At 37.9% G+C, this 17508-nt stretch overlaps 1 protein-coding gene across 1 annotated transcript; it reads right to left on the reverse strand.

Moving 5' to 3' along the window:
* Positions 1-1141: 1141 nt before the first annotated feature.
* Positions 1142-15655, reverse strand: LOC117324623 (zinc finger protein 845-like). The gene is made up of 4 exons (XM_033880545.1): positions 15547-15655; positions 13334-14235; positions 7624-7738; positions 1142-3688 (listed from the first exon to the last, which is right to left on the reverse strand). Exons 2-4 carry the CDS (start codon positions 14005-14007, stop codon positions 2561-2563), a joined length of 1917 nt encoding a protein of 638 aa, XP_033736436.1. The 5' UTR covers positions 14008-14235; positions 15547-15655; the 3' UTR covers positions 1142-2560.
* Between the last annotated feature and the right edge of the window lie 1853 nt (positions 15656-17508).

Raw genomic sequence — 17508 nt, forward strand, 5'->3', positions numbered from 1 at the left:
TGATTTATTGTGATGGATGGCACCCGGAATGTCATCACAAGTTGATTTATTGTGATGGATGGCACCCGGAATGTCATCACAAGTTGATTTATTGTGATGGATGGCATCCAGAATGTCATCACAAGTTGATTTATTGTGATGGATGGCACCCGGAATGTCATCACAAGTTGATTTATTGTGATGGATGGCATCCAGAATGTCATCACAAGTTGATTTATTGTGATGGATGGCATCCAGAATGTCATCACAAGTTGATTTATTGTGATGGATGGCATCCAGAATGTCATCACAAGTTGATTTATTGTGATGGATGGCATCCAGAATGTCATCACAAGTTGATTTATTGTGATGGATGGTATCCAGAATGTCATCACAAGTTGATTTATTATGATGGATGGTATCGACTAAACAAATTGCTATTCGCATTTATTAACATAAGGACCAGACAGACGTGTGATTTCAACTCTTCAATTGATGAAAAACTTTTCTTATTATCATTTCCCTATTATCATTTACCCGACGTCTTTTTGGGATTATCTGGATTGTTTAGAAGGAAATGTTATGGAAATGCGGAGCTGACAATGTGGTAAATTCAATAGCAAAGTCCAAACTCTTACCACAAAGAACGGGTTCATGAAAACTACCAGATACCCAGAATTTGTTATTATAAAGGATTGATATATATCGATATTCAATGCGAGACCAAAAATAAGGTACAGGCATCATATTGTTGGATATTTTTGACAACAAATGGTTAAGCTGAACGATTGATAGAAATAAAGACATAGCTCACCTAACAACACGAGAGAAAGAAAGTCGGCTAGTATTGTAAGTATTGTCAAAATTAAACAAACGGTAAGTGTGTAAAAAATATATCAATATTTCTTTAATGTGAATTCACACATTCCGGACTCTAATGAATGTATAAGCATACTTTAAACTTTTGGAGATAAACCAAACCACATCATCAAATCCATACTGGAGGTAGTTAGAGGATCTGTAGAGATTAAGATTTTATTTTCAAGGACCAAACAAAATGAGGAGAAACTTCAGCCTGTGATGTGTGCATCCTGTAGTCTTGTTATTATTCTGTAAGAAATGACAAATACACATTTGTATTAAGGATACGAAAAACAAACTCTTGTCATTTGATTTCATGTTTATTCTGGTCAATGATGAATTCTACACTTTGCAAAAGACAATATCACAAAATTTCTCTCTCATCAATATCGTTCGACTAGACTTGCAACACAATTCATTACCACATCAACTACATGTGATATACCCAGGTATACAGTTAAAGGGGAAACTTTCGCTGTGGATTAAGTTTCGCTCATCTCGAGCTCTTGAGAAGAGGCGAATAAAAGTAAAATAACTACATTGTAGTTCAAAAGTCTGGATGTTTAATTGGAAATGTTTATTCACTGACGGCAGTTCTTACTAGCAAAGTATCAATTTAACACTGGGCGACAAGATAATGATTTTCTGGAAGGGGGAAGAAACACTGTTTCCCTACATAAAGTATAAAGTATCAGATCTATGTTCCTTATTATAATTACAAGATATGCACATCAAAACCAATTATGTAAACATGCAGTATATAATTCTAACACATATTAATTATATTTAGCTAACCTATAAAAGTAGTACATATTCGTATAGAAATAACAAGGAAAGGGTTATCATCTAACACCCTCTACTGTCTACTCATGTATATTTCTTATACTCGGGGAAATCAATGTATTTGTAAATAATACTGATAACTTATGACTGAGTCTATAAAGCCAACATGTAGATATGAAAAACCATTCAAGGGATTCCCATATATATATATTATACATATGTACATATGTATGTAAAACTTAGAAGCCGAAACGCCAACAATTAGGTCAGAAGATGGCAGGGCTTTTTCATCATATTTAAATTTGTCTTCTGAACTTCTCAATTAAATATTTTACTCGTTGTGCTATTTAAAATATCTAGTTACAATAATTTAACACTCTTAGGAAGTACCTCGAAATGTGTATGTAAAATTATCAAAACAAATCCTAAATTGGTCAGCTATTATGTCATAAACAAAACAAACTATTTGATTAATGTACATATATGTCACAAAATGAATATTTAAATAATACATGTACATGTGTATGTATACATTTATGGATATTTTTCCATTGTATTTTAACAATTGTATAGTTCACAAATAAATTATAAATATTATATAAAAAATGATTTCTTTAGTTATTGGTATTTAAATATCATCGAAAACAATCATTGTTTACAATAGAAAAAAAGTCTTTTCAAATTTCATGTTGTACCATAGGGACATTTCAGTTCCCTGATGTTGATTATTACATCCATCACACTCGCAGCATCTCATCAGGAGGGCTCTTTATTATACTTCATGTACAACTGCATTGTCTATGAGGCGACATATGATTATAGATAAAAAGATCTAGAAATCACGTATAATTTACATAACATCTCGAACTAGACTTCCCTCTACTGAATCTCATCAATCTGATTGCCTTCTCTATGGTAAGTATCTTACAGTGTCCCTTTAGATTCCATGACTTAATGAACCCCTCACCATAGTCATGACACTCGTAGGCCATTCTTCTGTCTGTACACAGGCGTGTTTTTGTAGTCTATCTGGATCCTTAAACCCCTTGCCACATGCATCACATTTGTATGGATTCTGTTTAGTATGTACGAAGGTGTGTTTTTGCAGTTTGTCTGTATCTTTAAACCCCTTGCCACACACATCACATTTGTATGGCTTTTGTCTGGTATGTGTCTTGTGGTGTATCTTTAGATCCCAGGATTTAATAAATCCCTTACCACATATATTACATTGGTGCGGCTTTTCTCCTGTATGTATCTTCAGGTGTGTCTTCAGATTACCAGATTTTCTAAACTCTTTCCCACACAAATCACACTTGTAGGGCCTTTCTCCAGTATGTAGTGTCATATGATCCCGAATACTCACTCCCCATTTAAATTCCTTACCACAAACAACACACTTGTATGGCTTTTCCCCTGTATGTATCAATGAATGTTTCTGCAGGTTACCGGACTCGCTAAACCCCTTACCACAGACATCACATGTATAGGGCTTCTCTCCCGTGTGTGTTCTGAGGTGTTTCTGTAGGCTACCCGACTCGCTGAACTCCTTGCCACAGACTACACACTTATAAGGCTTTTCTCCTGTATGTGTTCTGAAATGTTTTCTGAGGCTTCCTGACTCGCTAAAATCTTTCCCACACGCAGCACACTTAAAAGGTTTCTCTCCTGTATGTATTCTAACGTGTCTCTGCAGGCTGCCTGAGGTTCTAAACTCCTTACCACATACATCACACTTGAAGGGTTTCTCTCCTCTAGGTGACACAGTGTCTTTGATAACTGGTGCATTAGCACTTTGTTCCTTACCAAAAATATCCCGTTTACAGCGCTCCTCTGTATGCACCGTGTGTTGTGCGTTAAGACAATGCTCCACATCACTCCCCTTAACACCAACATCAAACTGACAATACTTCTCTTCTGTAGGATTTCTGAGGAGTTTCTGTTCACCATGAGTGCTAAGTAACTTCTGGTTATTTTCTTCCTCCATAACTCCTGTTTTGGGAGATATGTCTTTTTCTAAGTGACGTTGCAGTTCACTCATCTTTGAAGTTTTCGCTTCGAGTAATTACGTATAAATCATTTTTGTTCTATCCTTTCTCTGCTGTGTCCACACTGATCCTGGACTCCTCAAAAGTTCTAAAAGCAGAAAGACAACAAATTATTTAATTGAAACATATTTTATTAAATGTTATGATGGCGAACATTGTCTTTCAACTATCCCAGTTTTTATTTTGTGAACACTCCATTCCTTGCATTGGCAAAGGTCTTTTGACATGTGTCTAATTTGCCTAATTCTACTTGTTTTTCAAGAGTCTATGTAAGCTTGATTAATATTTTGTGGTACCTGAACACTGTGCGGTCCTATTTTGCAGTAATTCTAATTGGATAATATAGACAATTTTGGAAGGAATGCACAACATTATTCAGCTTAATGAAGTGGACATGTAACAACTTTTTAAAAACAGTTTTTATTTTTATGATATAAGCATGGTTCAATGCACTTTTCACTGAGAGAAAAGGAGAAATAAACATATGATATTTAACATGAGCAATCTGTAAACTTGTCTTTGTTTTGTACATTGAGTTCCAAATGTATTAAACTGCTAATGTATTTTGTCTCTGTATAAATTCTTCTATACATATAATATTAGACTTTGTTGACTATCTCATGATAACATTGTTTTTTTTTTATTCATCTGAACAGTTTCAATTTGTGTCACCTCCATGGTTTTTTTCAATCTCTTAAAGAGGTTTGCAGTTATATTAGGCCTAAAACAAGAGGCTCAATGGGCATGTATCGCTCACCTGGCTCTACAGCAACTTTAAAGTTGATTTAGATTATTTCTGTAGATACTATGCTGATAACCACTTTATTCAAATATCAAATACCAGAGTAGGCTAAGTTTATTCATATCAATAATTTTTCGCGTCCTTCTTTCCAGTATACAATTGGTCTTAATATCAGGTCTCTATTGATCTGCTATCAAGAAATAATTGTTTGAAGTTTTCATCCTATTTCACATATATGACCTTGATTGTAGGTCAAGGTAATTCATTTGAACAAACTTGGTAGCCCTTCAACCATATTTACTACAGGCCTAAAATCAAGTCCATGGGCATCTTGGTTACTGAGAAGAAGCAATTGAAGATTTAAGCCTCTTTGACTCTTGTGACCTTGAATGAAGGTCAAGGTCATTCATTTGAACAAAATTGGTAGCTCTGTAACCAAGTAGTCTACAGGCTTAATATTAAGACTATGGGCCTCTTGGTTATTAAGAAGTTGATTGAAGATTTTAGCCTATTTGGCTCAAGTGACCTTGATTGAAGGTCAAGGTCATTCATTTGAACAAACTTGGTAGCCCTTCACCCCAGTATGCTCTAGGCCAAATATCAGGTCTCTGGGCCTTTTGGTTATTGAGAACTTATTTGAAGATTTTAGCCTATTGATATTGTTATTAAAAGTAAAAAAGGTACAAGAGATATGTATAATGTATTGAATAAAAATAATGTATTGCCTACAGGCCAAGCAAAGTGGGACACCATATTTGGAAATATACCTATTGAAGAATGGAAAAAAATATACAGATTGCCTTTTGACACAAATAAAAATTCAAAACTACAATGGATGCAATTTAGAATTAATCATCATGTCTTAGCTACAAACACTTATTTGAAAAAGATTCATTTTGTTCAGTCTGATTTGTGTAATTTCTGCTTCATAGAAAAAGAAACAATACAGCATGTACTTTGGGAATGTAATAAAGTCCAAAATTTAATTATGGCTTTCCAAATTTGGTTGCAAGCTACTTGTAATGAGACATTTAATGTATGTAAAAAAGATTTCATTTTTGGTAAAATAGCACAAAACCCACACCAAAATAACAGAGCAGAAAATATTATAATACTAAATATGAAGCACTATATTTATTGTAAAAAGTGTTTAGGTAAAGCTCTGTACTTACCCACTCTAATTAGTAACCTTAAAACTTCATATAACATCGAGAGATACTTAGCAAAAAAATGTGACAAGGAAGCTACTTTTATTGAGGATTTCAGTGCTTACCATTCAGCTTTTAGAAAATAAATATAACCATTACATTAAGGTAGTGTCTTTCATTATGAAATAGATTTCAATTTACCAACGTAATTAATTTTTATATTTTTTCAATTTGCTTGTGTTTTTGTTGGACTCGTTTCTTTTCCATTAAATGTTTTTATTAGCAATAGTCAGTTATTTTTTTGTCACCCTTTCAGAAATTGCCTTTGCTTTCGTCGGAAATCTCGTTCCCTCTTCTCTTCTTCCTTTTATGTTTCCTTTCTCTCTTATCTTTGTATTTCCTTTTCAAAATCAGCTTCTACTTTGTATCCAAACTATCCCCCAATCCCATTTTTCAATTAGCTCCAGGCAATATATTCATTGGTTGATTGTTTTCAATTCTACATACACTATACTGCCCAATAATTAAGAATGTAATAGTAGATTATAATAGATTTAAAATACACCAAAAATGTAGGAGTATTCATAAAAATTGATTACATGTACATAATTAAGAGAGTATTGATGTATATGTTTGTCTGGAACTAATAAAAAAAAAAAAGAAAAAAAAAAAAAATATATTTACTACAGGCCTAAAATCAAGTCCATGGGCATCTTGGTTATTGAGAAGAAGCAATTGAAGATTTAAGCCTCTTTGACTCTTGTGACCTTGAAGGTCAAGGTCATTCATTTGAACAAAATTGGTAGCTCTGTAACCAAGTAGTCTACAGGCTTAATATTAAGACTATGGGCCTCTTGGTTATTAAGAAGTTGATTGAAGATTTTAGCCTATTTGGCTCAAGTGCCCTTGATTGAAGGTCAAGGTCATTCATTTGAACAAACTTGGTAGCCCTTCACCCCAGTATGCTCTAGGCCAAATATCAGGTCTCTGGGCCTTTTGGTTATTGAGAACTTATTTGAAGATTTTAGCCTATTTGACTCATGTGACCTTGAATGAAGGTCAAGGTCATTCATTTGAACAAACTTGGTACATGTAGCCCTTCATCTCAGCATGCTAGAGAGCCAATATCAGGTCTCTAAGCCTATTTCGAATTGAAAAGAAGTTGAAAATGTAAATTGTTTACGTCACATGACGGACGACAGCGGACAAAGGGCGATCGCAATTGGTCAACTGAGATTTCGTCTCAGGTGACCTAAAATAAAGAAACAGAATTCAGAAATTTTATATTCTTATACTTCTGTAGCGGGACTGGACTGGGTCGATCACCGGTGACCAGGTAGCTCAATTGGTAGAGCATCCGGCTAGTGTTCAGAGGTCCCGGGTTCGAACCCCGGTCTAGCCGCTACATTTTCTCCTCTCCTGTTACAAAATTGGCGCCCAACTAAAACACCCGCGGTGGTGGTATAAGGGTCTCGTGTGTCTTCGAGGTCGAAGACTTGGAAAAAAGGAGGGAGGTGTGTAGCGGGACTGGACAGGGTCGATCGTCGGTGACCAGGTAGCTCAATTGGTAGAGCATCCGGCTAGTGTTCGGAGGTCCCGGGTTCGAACCCCGGTCTGGCCGCTACATTTTCTGCTCTCCTGTTACACTGCATTCAATAGTCTAGTTAATAAATTTCATGTAGATTTTAGTCCATGTTTTTCAATAGAGTTATCTCCCGTCCAGAGAAAAAGTATTTCATTCAAACCAGGACATACGTCCCTGTTCAAACTATGACAGCTGGCGGTGAAAAGTTACAATCAATTCCTGACGCCAAGCTTGCTAATATTTACAAGGAGTATGCTACACGTGTCTATAGCGTGTCGCTCGAAAAGCTCGCTCCCGACAGACGATAACAAAGCTTCATAATGTCTATTACCTGACGTTTCTTATAATTACTCCCTCCCTTACTGTGGTAGAATGCATTCATAACAGCTTGAGTTCTGTTGGTCATATCAGGTCCCAAGGTTGCAAATATATATCCAGTCATTTGTATTGGTTTAGGACTGGACAATGACTGCTTACCTTCACAACAATTAGTAAATGTTTTCGTCTTGCATTAAAAATATCCTCAAGCCAGTTGTCGATCAGACGCTTGAGGTCTATAAGGGACATACTAACGACAAGATTCCCCCAAGCACTGACCCGAATACAGTGGCGTTTTACATATAATAAGGATGTAAGATACCGCCGATACGACGTTAGTTTTATTTTCAGTTTAAGTTACACGATTTAATTTCAAGACAATGTTTTTCAAAATTAATTCAACTGACTCATTTTTGAAAACGGAATCTATCATTAAATGATTGTAGCTCTATGTTTATACTGTAAACTCTATGACTTAATCAAACCTTAACACAATTGAATTGAAGCGAGGTATAATTGATTTGAACTTATGTTTATTTTTATACACAAGTTTAATTACTTGAAGATAGGTACACATACATGTTTAAACTGCGTTCCATCAACAAGGGTTATATAACATAGGCACCGATGTCAACTGTCTAGGGCACGTCTTGTGTATCGTTGTTCGTTTGTATTTAATTTATTTTAATGGCAACATCTAAAAACAAAATATCGATATTATGAAGTTCTATTGCCTACTCCGTAGTTAGATGACTTAATTATTATAGTAGTATATCCTAATCGTTCTAGTGACAGCACCACAAGGATGTGGTGATTAATATTACGTATTGAACCCGATGGGGTGATATATCACCATAATGGATTGGTGATGTCACTATAACGAACATGTGATATCATTTATTCATTTAGTGATATTACCAATTCATTGTGGAAATATCGATTGAATTAGTGACGCCAACATGCATCACATTAAAAAGAAAACGAGTCATCAAATTATATATAGAATGCCGAAATATATTATATTATGGAGATATCCCCAATCAGTTTTGAATTGGTGATATATCACTCATTCGCTTAGTGATATCACTATAACGACCATGTAGCACCGTTATTATTAGTGTTACTACAGTAAAAAGATGATACCACATAATTATTTTAGTTTAATCACTTTTTAAACCCGTCCTATACACATGCTGAGTCCGCGATACTCCAGGGGTAACGTTCACTTTTGGAGGGTTGGTTACAAAACCTAGAAAGGCAAAACAAATGTACGCTGTCCCGAACATCACTGACGAAACCTAGAAGGACGAAACAGTTGTATGATTTCTCTAACATCACTGACGAAACCTAGAAGGACGAAACAGCTGTATGATTTCTCTAACATCACTGACGAAACCTAGAAGGACGAAACAGTTGTATGATGTCTCTAACATCACTGACGAAACCTAGAAGGACGAAACAGCTGTATGATTTCTCTAACATCACTGACGAAACCTAGAAGGACGAAACAGTTGTATGATGTCTCTAACATCACTGACGAAACCTAGAAGAACGAAACAGTTGTATGATTCTCTAACATCACTGACGAAACCTAGAAGAACGAAACAGTTGTATGATTCTCTAACATCACTGACGAAACCTAGAAGGACGAAACAGCTGTACGATGTCCCGAACATCACTGACGAAACCTAGAAGAACGAAACAGCTGTATAATGCCTCTAACATCACTGACGAAACCTAGAAGAACGAAACAGCTGTATAATGCCTCTAACATCACTGACGAAACCTAGAAGAACGAAACAGCTGTAATGCCTCTAACATCACTGACGAGTCATAGAAGGACGAAATGGCTAACTCTCAAATTGTATTGAACAGTGATGTTCAAGAAGGTCGCCATCAGTCTTGCCGACTCGTTTTGTCCCTGCCTTTTGTAAGTTTTTCATTAACGTGACGTTGTCCGTTGGTATATGGTCAATGTGTCATTATCAAAGGTCAAGTTCACGAAAGTCACATTGAATCAAAGCCTCTACGGCAAATCACAGGCTTGACATTCTGGCTCTGGTTAATTCCTTTACATAAAAAAAATCCACCGGAAAGCAAAGCAGAATTAAGGAACGTTCCTTAACTAATACATTAATACCTTTCCCCTTAAATTCTGAAATACTCTCCCATGTGAAATTTAAAATAAAGAATTTCCTTACGTTAGGAAATGTTGGTGAAACCCGGGTATGGTGAAAGGTCATCGATTGGAAGGAAATTCTATGTTTCGTATAGACAAGCATCTTGTTGTAACTTTCTATAGATCAGGTCCAGTGAAGCGAAGTTACTTAGTAACAACGGTGAAATCTATGAACACATAAGAATATGACGGATGAGGTTGTGATCTGGTACGTGATCCGTATGTCGTCAAGCTACTCGTTGTTACACACGTAGTTCATGTTGTTTATATCACATAGCAAAACGAAGAAAATGATTAATTTATTGGTGAACGAACCGCCCCTTCTATAACGTTTGTTCTGACTAGTCTTCCCTTCTGGACGCAGGTGTAAAGTGTGAAAGTAAATTCCGGGGTATCGAGGATGGGGTACAGAGAGAGAAAGTAAACGTAACCTCTGGGGTATCGAGGATGGGGGTACAGAGAGAGAAAGTAAACGTAACCCCTGGAGTATCGAGGATGGGGCTATAGAGAGAAAAAGTGAACGTAACCCCTGGGGTATCGAGGATGGGGCTACAGAGAGAGAAAGTGAACGTAACCCATGTAGTATCGAGGATGGGGCTACAGAGAGAGAAAGTGAACGTAACCTCTGGGGTATCGAGGATGGGGTACAGAGAGAGAAAGTGAACGTAACCCCTGGGGTATCGAGGATGGGGGTACAGAGAGAGAAAGTGAACGTAACCAATTTCTTCTAGAACTCGTCAGTGATGCTAGTGACATTATACAGCCGGTTCGTCCTACGACCCGTCAGTGATGCTAGTGACATTATACAGTCGGTTCGTCCTAGCTAGGACTCGTCAGTGATGTTAGGGACATCATACAGCTGTTTGTCCTAGGACTCGTCAGTGATGTTAGTGATGTAACAAGAGAGCAGAAAATGTAGCGGCCAGACCGGGGTTCGAACCCGGGACCTCCGAACACTAGCCGGATGCTCTACCAATTGAGCTACCTGGTCACCGGTGATCGACCCAGTCCAGTCCCGCTACACACCTCCCTCCTTATTTCCAAGTCTTCGCCCTCGAAGACACACGAGACCCTTATACCACCACCGTGGGTATTTTAGTTGGGCGCCAATTTTGTAACAGGAGAGGAGAAAATGTAGCGGCCAGACCGGGGTTCGAACCCGGGACCTCCGAACACTAGCCGGATGCTCTACCAATTCGATGATCGACCCAGTCCAGTCCCGCTACAGTGACATTATACAGCCGGTTCGTCCTACGACTCGCCAGTGATGTTAGTGACATTATACAACCGGTTCGTCCTACGACTCGTCAGTGATGTTAGTGACATTATACAACCGGTTCGTTCCAGGACTCGTCAGTGATGTTCTAGGACTCGTCAGTGATGTTAGTGACATTATACAGCCGGTTCGTTCCAGGACTCGTCAGTGATGTTCTAGGACTCGTCAGTGATGTTAGTGACATTATACAGCCGGTTCGTTCTGGGACTCATCAGTGATGTTAGGGACATCATACAGCCGGTTCGTCCTTGGACTCGTCAGTGATGTTAATGACATTATACAGCCGGTTCGTTCTAGGACTCGTCAGCTAGGCTAAGGGCCTAAAGTATATAGTGAGGTGCCATAAAGAACATTATGGGTTATCTCCCTTAGCCTGTAGCTCAGCTTTTGCCCTGTGATGAAAGTTATGGTTATCTCCCCTGGGCTGTAGCTGAGTGTTTATCACTGTGAATTGGCTATGGGTAATCTCCCCTGGCCTGTTGTTGAGTGTTTGCTCCTGTGAGGACGGTTATGGGTTATCTCCCCTGGCCTGTAGTTGAGTGTTTGTTCTTGTGAGGAAGATTATAGGTCATCTCCCCTGGCTTGTCGTTCCGTGTTTACCCCTGTGAGGAAGGTTATAGGTTATCTCCCATGGCCTGTAGTTGAGTGTTTGTCTGTGTGAGGAAGGTTATTGGTTATCTCCCCTGGTCTGTAGTCAAGTGTTTGCCCCTGTGAGGAAGGTTATGGGTTATCTCCCCTGGCCTGTAGTTGAGTGTTTGCCCCTGTGATGAAGGTAATGGGTTATCTCCCCTGGCATGTAGTTGAGTGTTTGCCCGTGATGAAGGTAATGGGTTATCTCCCCTGGCATGTAGTTGAGTGTTTGTCCCTGTGATGAAGGTTATGGGTTATCTCCCCTGGCATGTAGTTGAGTGTTTGTCCCTGTGATGAAGGTTATGGGTTATCTCCCCTGGCCTGTAGTTGAGTGTTTGCCCCTGTGAGGAAGGTTATGGGTTATCTCCCCTGGCATGTAGTTGAGTGTTTGTCCCTGTGAGGAAGGTAATGGGTTATCTCCCCTGTCATGTAGTTGAGAGTTTGTCCCTGTGATGTAGGTTATGGGTTATCTCCCTGGTCTATAGTTGACATCTTTATCTGACCAGGAAAAAACAATGTCTGTACAATTGGTACATTGTGCTCTGTATATGTTAACAACTTCAAAGTCTTTAAAACATTTGAATACTGGTAATGTTTATTTTCAATTTGTAGGATTGTGTTTAAATCAAACTTAATTCTAAATTAAAACATTTTGAGCAAATCTCATCTCGTTTTAAACAATGCTTTAAGCCATTCAATTACAATGGACTGATTTTCTTCAACTGTTGTAATTCTAAAACTGTTAAAGCAAACTTAAATTTGTTCACAGACAACTGCTTCTTGCCTTTTTTCTACTTTTATGAGACAAAACCACTCACATTTGTGAACCATACTCTCTAGATCTCCTGTCTGTGATTTTGAGGCGAGACCTTGTCATTGATTCGAATAATTCATTGTTCAATGAACTCTTCATCACACCCCAAATAAAAACAACACATTCTGCACGTTGCGAGTGTCAACAGGCTTTTGTGCCACATTACAGAATTCTAGCCCCCTTCTCTCCTGTATGTGTACATGTCCTGGCCCCAGTTTCATTAAAATTTCCTAGCTTAAGGAAACTTATTCAGTTATTATCTTTTTCCCATAGGAAAGCATTAGAGAATCAAAGAAAAGTTCACCAGATAATATTTGTTATATTTTTTATATTGCTTTCCTATGGACAAGTTTAAGTTAAGAAGTGTGGCTGAAACCACAGCCTGGTAAATCTATACTAGCTGCCTGAAATTTACATAGCTCAACTCCTGAACACAAACATCAAACTTGTTGGACTTCTCTCCTCCATGTATCCTGGTATGTATATTTCCCACCTGACAAACTAAACTCCTTTCAGACATCTCAACTGAATGACTTCTCTTCTGTATGTATCCTGGTATGTATGTCTCTGTAGTCACCTGACCTACTAAACTCCTTTCAGCAGACATCACATTTTGTTTATGATTTCTTTCCAGATGCATGTGTTGTGATGTGTTTCTATAGGATACTTGGTGCAGTAAACTCCTTACGACATAAGAACATTTGCAGGGCTTCTCTCCTGTACGTACGCTGTCTGTACATGTAGACTACTGGGGTCCCTTCATCACAGACGTCGACATCACATTTTTGTAGGGTTCCTCTAGATATCTTGTATGTGTCCTGATGCGAATCACTGAAGAATTAGTCTGACTAAACCCCTCATCACAGACATCACATTAAGGCTCCTGCATGTATTCTTCTGATGCGAATCTTTTGATTAGATTTTGATTCAATCTTTTAATTTTCTAAATCCCTTTCCACAGATATCACACTAAATTGGACTACTTCTTGCATGTAATTTGATGTGTGTCTTTTGAGAACTTAAATGACTAAATTCCTTATCACAGACATCACATTTGAAGGGCTTATCTCCTGTATGAATCCGGTTGTGATTTCGCAGATTTTGTACTTCAATGAAGCCTCTGCCACATACATCACATTTGAAGGGTAGTTCTCCTGAATGTTTCTTTAGGTGTATCTGTAGGCTGTATACCAAATTAAACTCCCTACCACAGAGGCCACATTTGTACGGTTTATGTCCAGTGTGTAACCTGACATGTCTCTTTAGATGGTGTGCCAATGTAAACTCCTTCCCACAGACATCACACTCATACGGTTTCTCTCCTGTGTGTATCCTCTGGTGTTTCCTCAGGCTTTGTGCTTCTCTAAATCTTTTATCACAGATATCACATGTGTGGGGCTTTTCTCCTGTATGTGTCATAAAGTGTGTCTGTAGATGGCCAAACTGTTTAAACGTGACACCACAAACTTTACACTTGTATGGCTTCTCTCCTGTATGTGTCCTGACGTGGTTCTGTAGATGATGTTTTAATGTAAACTCTTTGTCACAGACATCACACTTGTATGGCTTCTCTCCTGTATGTGGCTCAATGTTTTGTAGTTTGCCAGGTCTCTTCATTAACTTCTTTTCTTTTACTCTTCCCATTATTTTCCTGTATATAGTTATGGAAATTTTAAAATCCCTTTTCTCAGATAAAAGTTTTATGTGTGAATGCTCAATTTTAATACATTTTCAATGTGTCTTTCTTTCCTCGAGCTGTCTCTGTAGTAAATTGATGTGAATCCTGATAATGCTGACATTTGCGGCCTCCACAAATTTTAGAGTTGTAAAGATCTGCTACACCAGCTGGAGGACATCAGAAGTTAGACATTTCTAAAACCAAAAAGATGAAATTATTAAATATTGTAATAAATGTGAGAATTATTCATTTGTGCCCAGATTGGTTTCTTATTAGTGCAAACCAGATATTGACTGAACTAGAAGCATTCAGAAAATAATGATATTTTTGTTTGCTTCTTTTAGTGCAATGAAATGGTGAAGTGCAGCTTATGTACACCATTGTACCAGCATATATCTTCCAACACATGTTAACAGATAAACATACCAGATAAGGAGAATTAGCAATAACAAGTTTCATGAGTAAAAATCAAAGATGGCCAAAAATAGGCCTTTTTTATCAGACCCATAAGTGAATGTGCAAAACTAGAGACCTAAGGTGAACCCTTCTTATCATCCTTATGGTAATTCAAGAAAAAGTTATAGCATACAGACACAGTACTTCAACTTTCAAATGGCTGTCAATCTTGTTTTCCAGATCAGATTTTAAAATAATGTGGGCACAGCGAAGAACAGAGGGAAACCTACACATAAAGTTTGGGAAATATTCCTTCGAATACTTCACTAGATGTTATCTGTAACATATTTTGTTTTCTCGAACTGACCAGAGACCTATATACTAGTATATAGGTCTCTGAACTGACCAAGTCTGTGATCTGACAGACTCAAATTGAATGAAGACCACTAGATTAAGATAGTGGGAACCTTAATTAATTACAACTTTGAGAATGATCCTTCCATTACTTTATTCGAAATAATATGGTAATAATTATCTACTGTATAAATCTACGTTGCCTGCCTGACAACAGTGCCTGTCTGCCATTTTCCTTTCTAGATCAGATATGGAATTGAAAGCAGGGCAGAAGTAGGGAGAACTGGGGAATCTTCATACCATGTTTTAGAAATATTCTTCTGATAACATGCTGATCACTGTTCCATCTACTGGTTGACTAGATGCATTGCAGTATAGGTTAACCTCAAGGGGGCCCTACACCAAACATGGGTGTCAGGGCCTGAGGAAACTCGGGCTAAGCCTCACCAATACAAGAAATGCAGGACACAGGGACAAGATATATATATATGCGAGAAGACAGACAGCTGCTACAACGTAAAACAACGTCGCTTACCTGGTTCCCAATGGGCGATTGCCGGTAATATGCATTATACCAGATTTTTAAAAGGCCGACCAAAACCAGAAACATAAATAACACCGTTTCTGCCAAAACAGAAACTTTCGAATTAGGTAAAAGCAGTTGAATTTTGTCAAAATGCCTCACATACCCTGTATAGTATTCACGATAATTATAAAAAAAAATGTGACAGTATAATAGGCCTATAGCTACCTACCTTCGAGTAAAGAAGCTTAACAATTTAGTAAAACGTGCGAGAACGTTAGGCCGATGTCAACCGCCCGATGTCAACTGTTTCAAATTCCCGTACTTTTCTTCTTACTAGTATGGTCATTGAAACGCTTGGAGTTTCAGTGTATCTGGGCACTACTAAAGACCGGAATTATCGCAAGAACAAACCAAATTATATTGACGACTAAAAAAAACCAGCGAAAGTAGATTGCTGTTTTTTAAGAATGAAAATGATATTAAAATCTGGAATGTTTTACTTGTAGATAGTGTACACAGTGATATGGTCGCATTATTGTTTCATGCTAAGGGAACTTCCCCTTTAACTCAGTCAGTAGAGCGGCGAACCAGTAATATAAGTGGATGGTCATGGGTTCAATTCTTCTTGGAGGCATAATACTCTCTTTCCTCTTACCTTTGACCACTCTTAGTGCAAGCTATAGAAGAATAAGATGCTTCTCTGGATATAGAACCTGGGTTGATGTGTGTTCGGGGGCAAACACATTTGAAAAGGGTGCAGTAATGTGGCAGGATTTAATTGTAAATAGCGTACAAAGTAAAAAGTGTAGAGTTACCTTCTAGCCTTACTTAAAGAGGAATGTCCCATTAGCTCAGTTGGTAGACAGGAGACAAGTAAGCTGAGGGTTACTGGTTTAATCTACTTTCTTTCCTGTTACAAACGTAACCTTTATGTAAGGTTTACAAGGTTAACAATCAACATAAGCTCTGTAGAGCGTTTACTATGGTGCCACAAAGGGAACAAATGTTGTTTTTTTGGACATAGGAGGAAAACCACCGGGGGAACAACCAACCAGACATCATCCCCTGGGGACAGCACATCTCAAACCCACGTTCCTGGGGAGTGGTCTGAAGCGAACGCCTGACTGCACTCATGAGAGCATTCTACAGTCAGTGTATTAATCATCATAATTAATTGGTTCAATGTTTACAGATGATACCTTAGGCTTATGGTTTAATGGGTTTTTTTGAGAGTGAGATATCACAAGTCAAAGGCCTGATGCGGGCAGGATATTCCATTACCACATGATATACATCAATACATCTCGAGGTCTCAATACTGTTCAATAGGCAGGCCCAGAACTTAAAACAGAAGAAATACATCAGTTTAACAAATGGCCAGTTATTTTTGTACCAATCAAATAGCTACAGTAGCTGCATCTTCGCTAGCCAAGGCTTCTGATTACGTTACACTCCATGTGGAGTGTAACATAATCAGAAGCCTTGGCTAGCGAAGATGCAGTAGCTGTGTATGCCTGACATATTCCTATTCCTGGGGTACAGAAAGCAATAGTGAAGGTAATCCCTGTAGAAAATAGGATGTACATATTCCTGGGGTACAGAGAGCGAAAGTGTTGGTAACCCCTAGAGCACCAAGAGCAAGCAGGTTTGGCATTTGGACTTAATACACAAGGAACATATATCAAGTATAATGTGACTCTCGTTTTCATCCACCTCCATATTTGCTGGGCTAATGGAAATAAAAACACTGGCATCAAACTCATTTTTTTGCTTTTAATTTTTTTTAAAACCTTTATTACCTCCCCAACTAAGGGCAGGTATCATTGACAGAGATCCACTTTGTCCTTTACCGATGAACCCAAATGACCCTGACAATTGACCCAGTGACATTGGTCTTTGGTTGGTTGACTTCCTGTATAATTTCTACCAACTATACTTCAAAACACATCACAAAATATCCACCAGTGAAAAGAAACAAAATCTAACTTTAACCCAAATACCTTGACCTTGGCAAAATGCCAACTAACTTTCCTTCAAAATATATCAAAATTTGACCTAGACCTATGACTCAGTTAAGTGACCGTGACCTTGACCTTCTGTCAGTTAACTCCTTGTTTAGATGTAATTCTGACTGAATTTGCTTTATCCTAACAAAATGTCCATCAATAAAAATATACAAAATTTAACCTTG

This window comes from Pecten maximus, chromosome 3, assembly GCF_902652985.1.
Source record: "Pecten maximus chromosome 3, xPecMax1.1, whole genome shotgun sequence".
Lineage (NCBI taxonomy): Eukaryota > Metazoa > Mollusca > Bivalvia > Pectinida > Pectinidae > Pecten > Pecten maximus.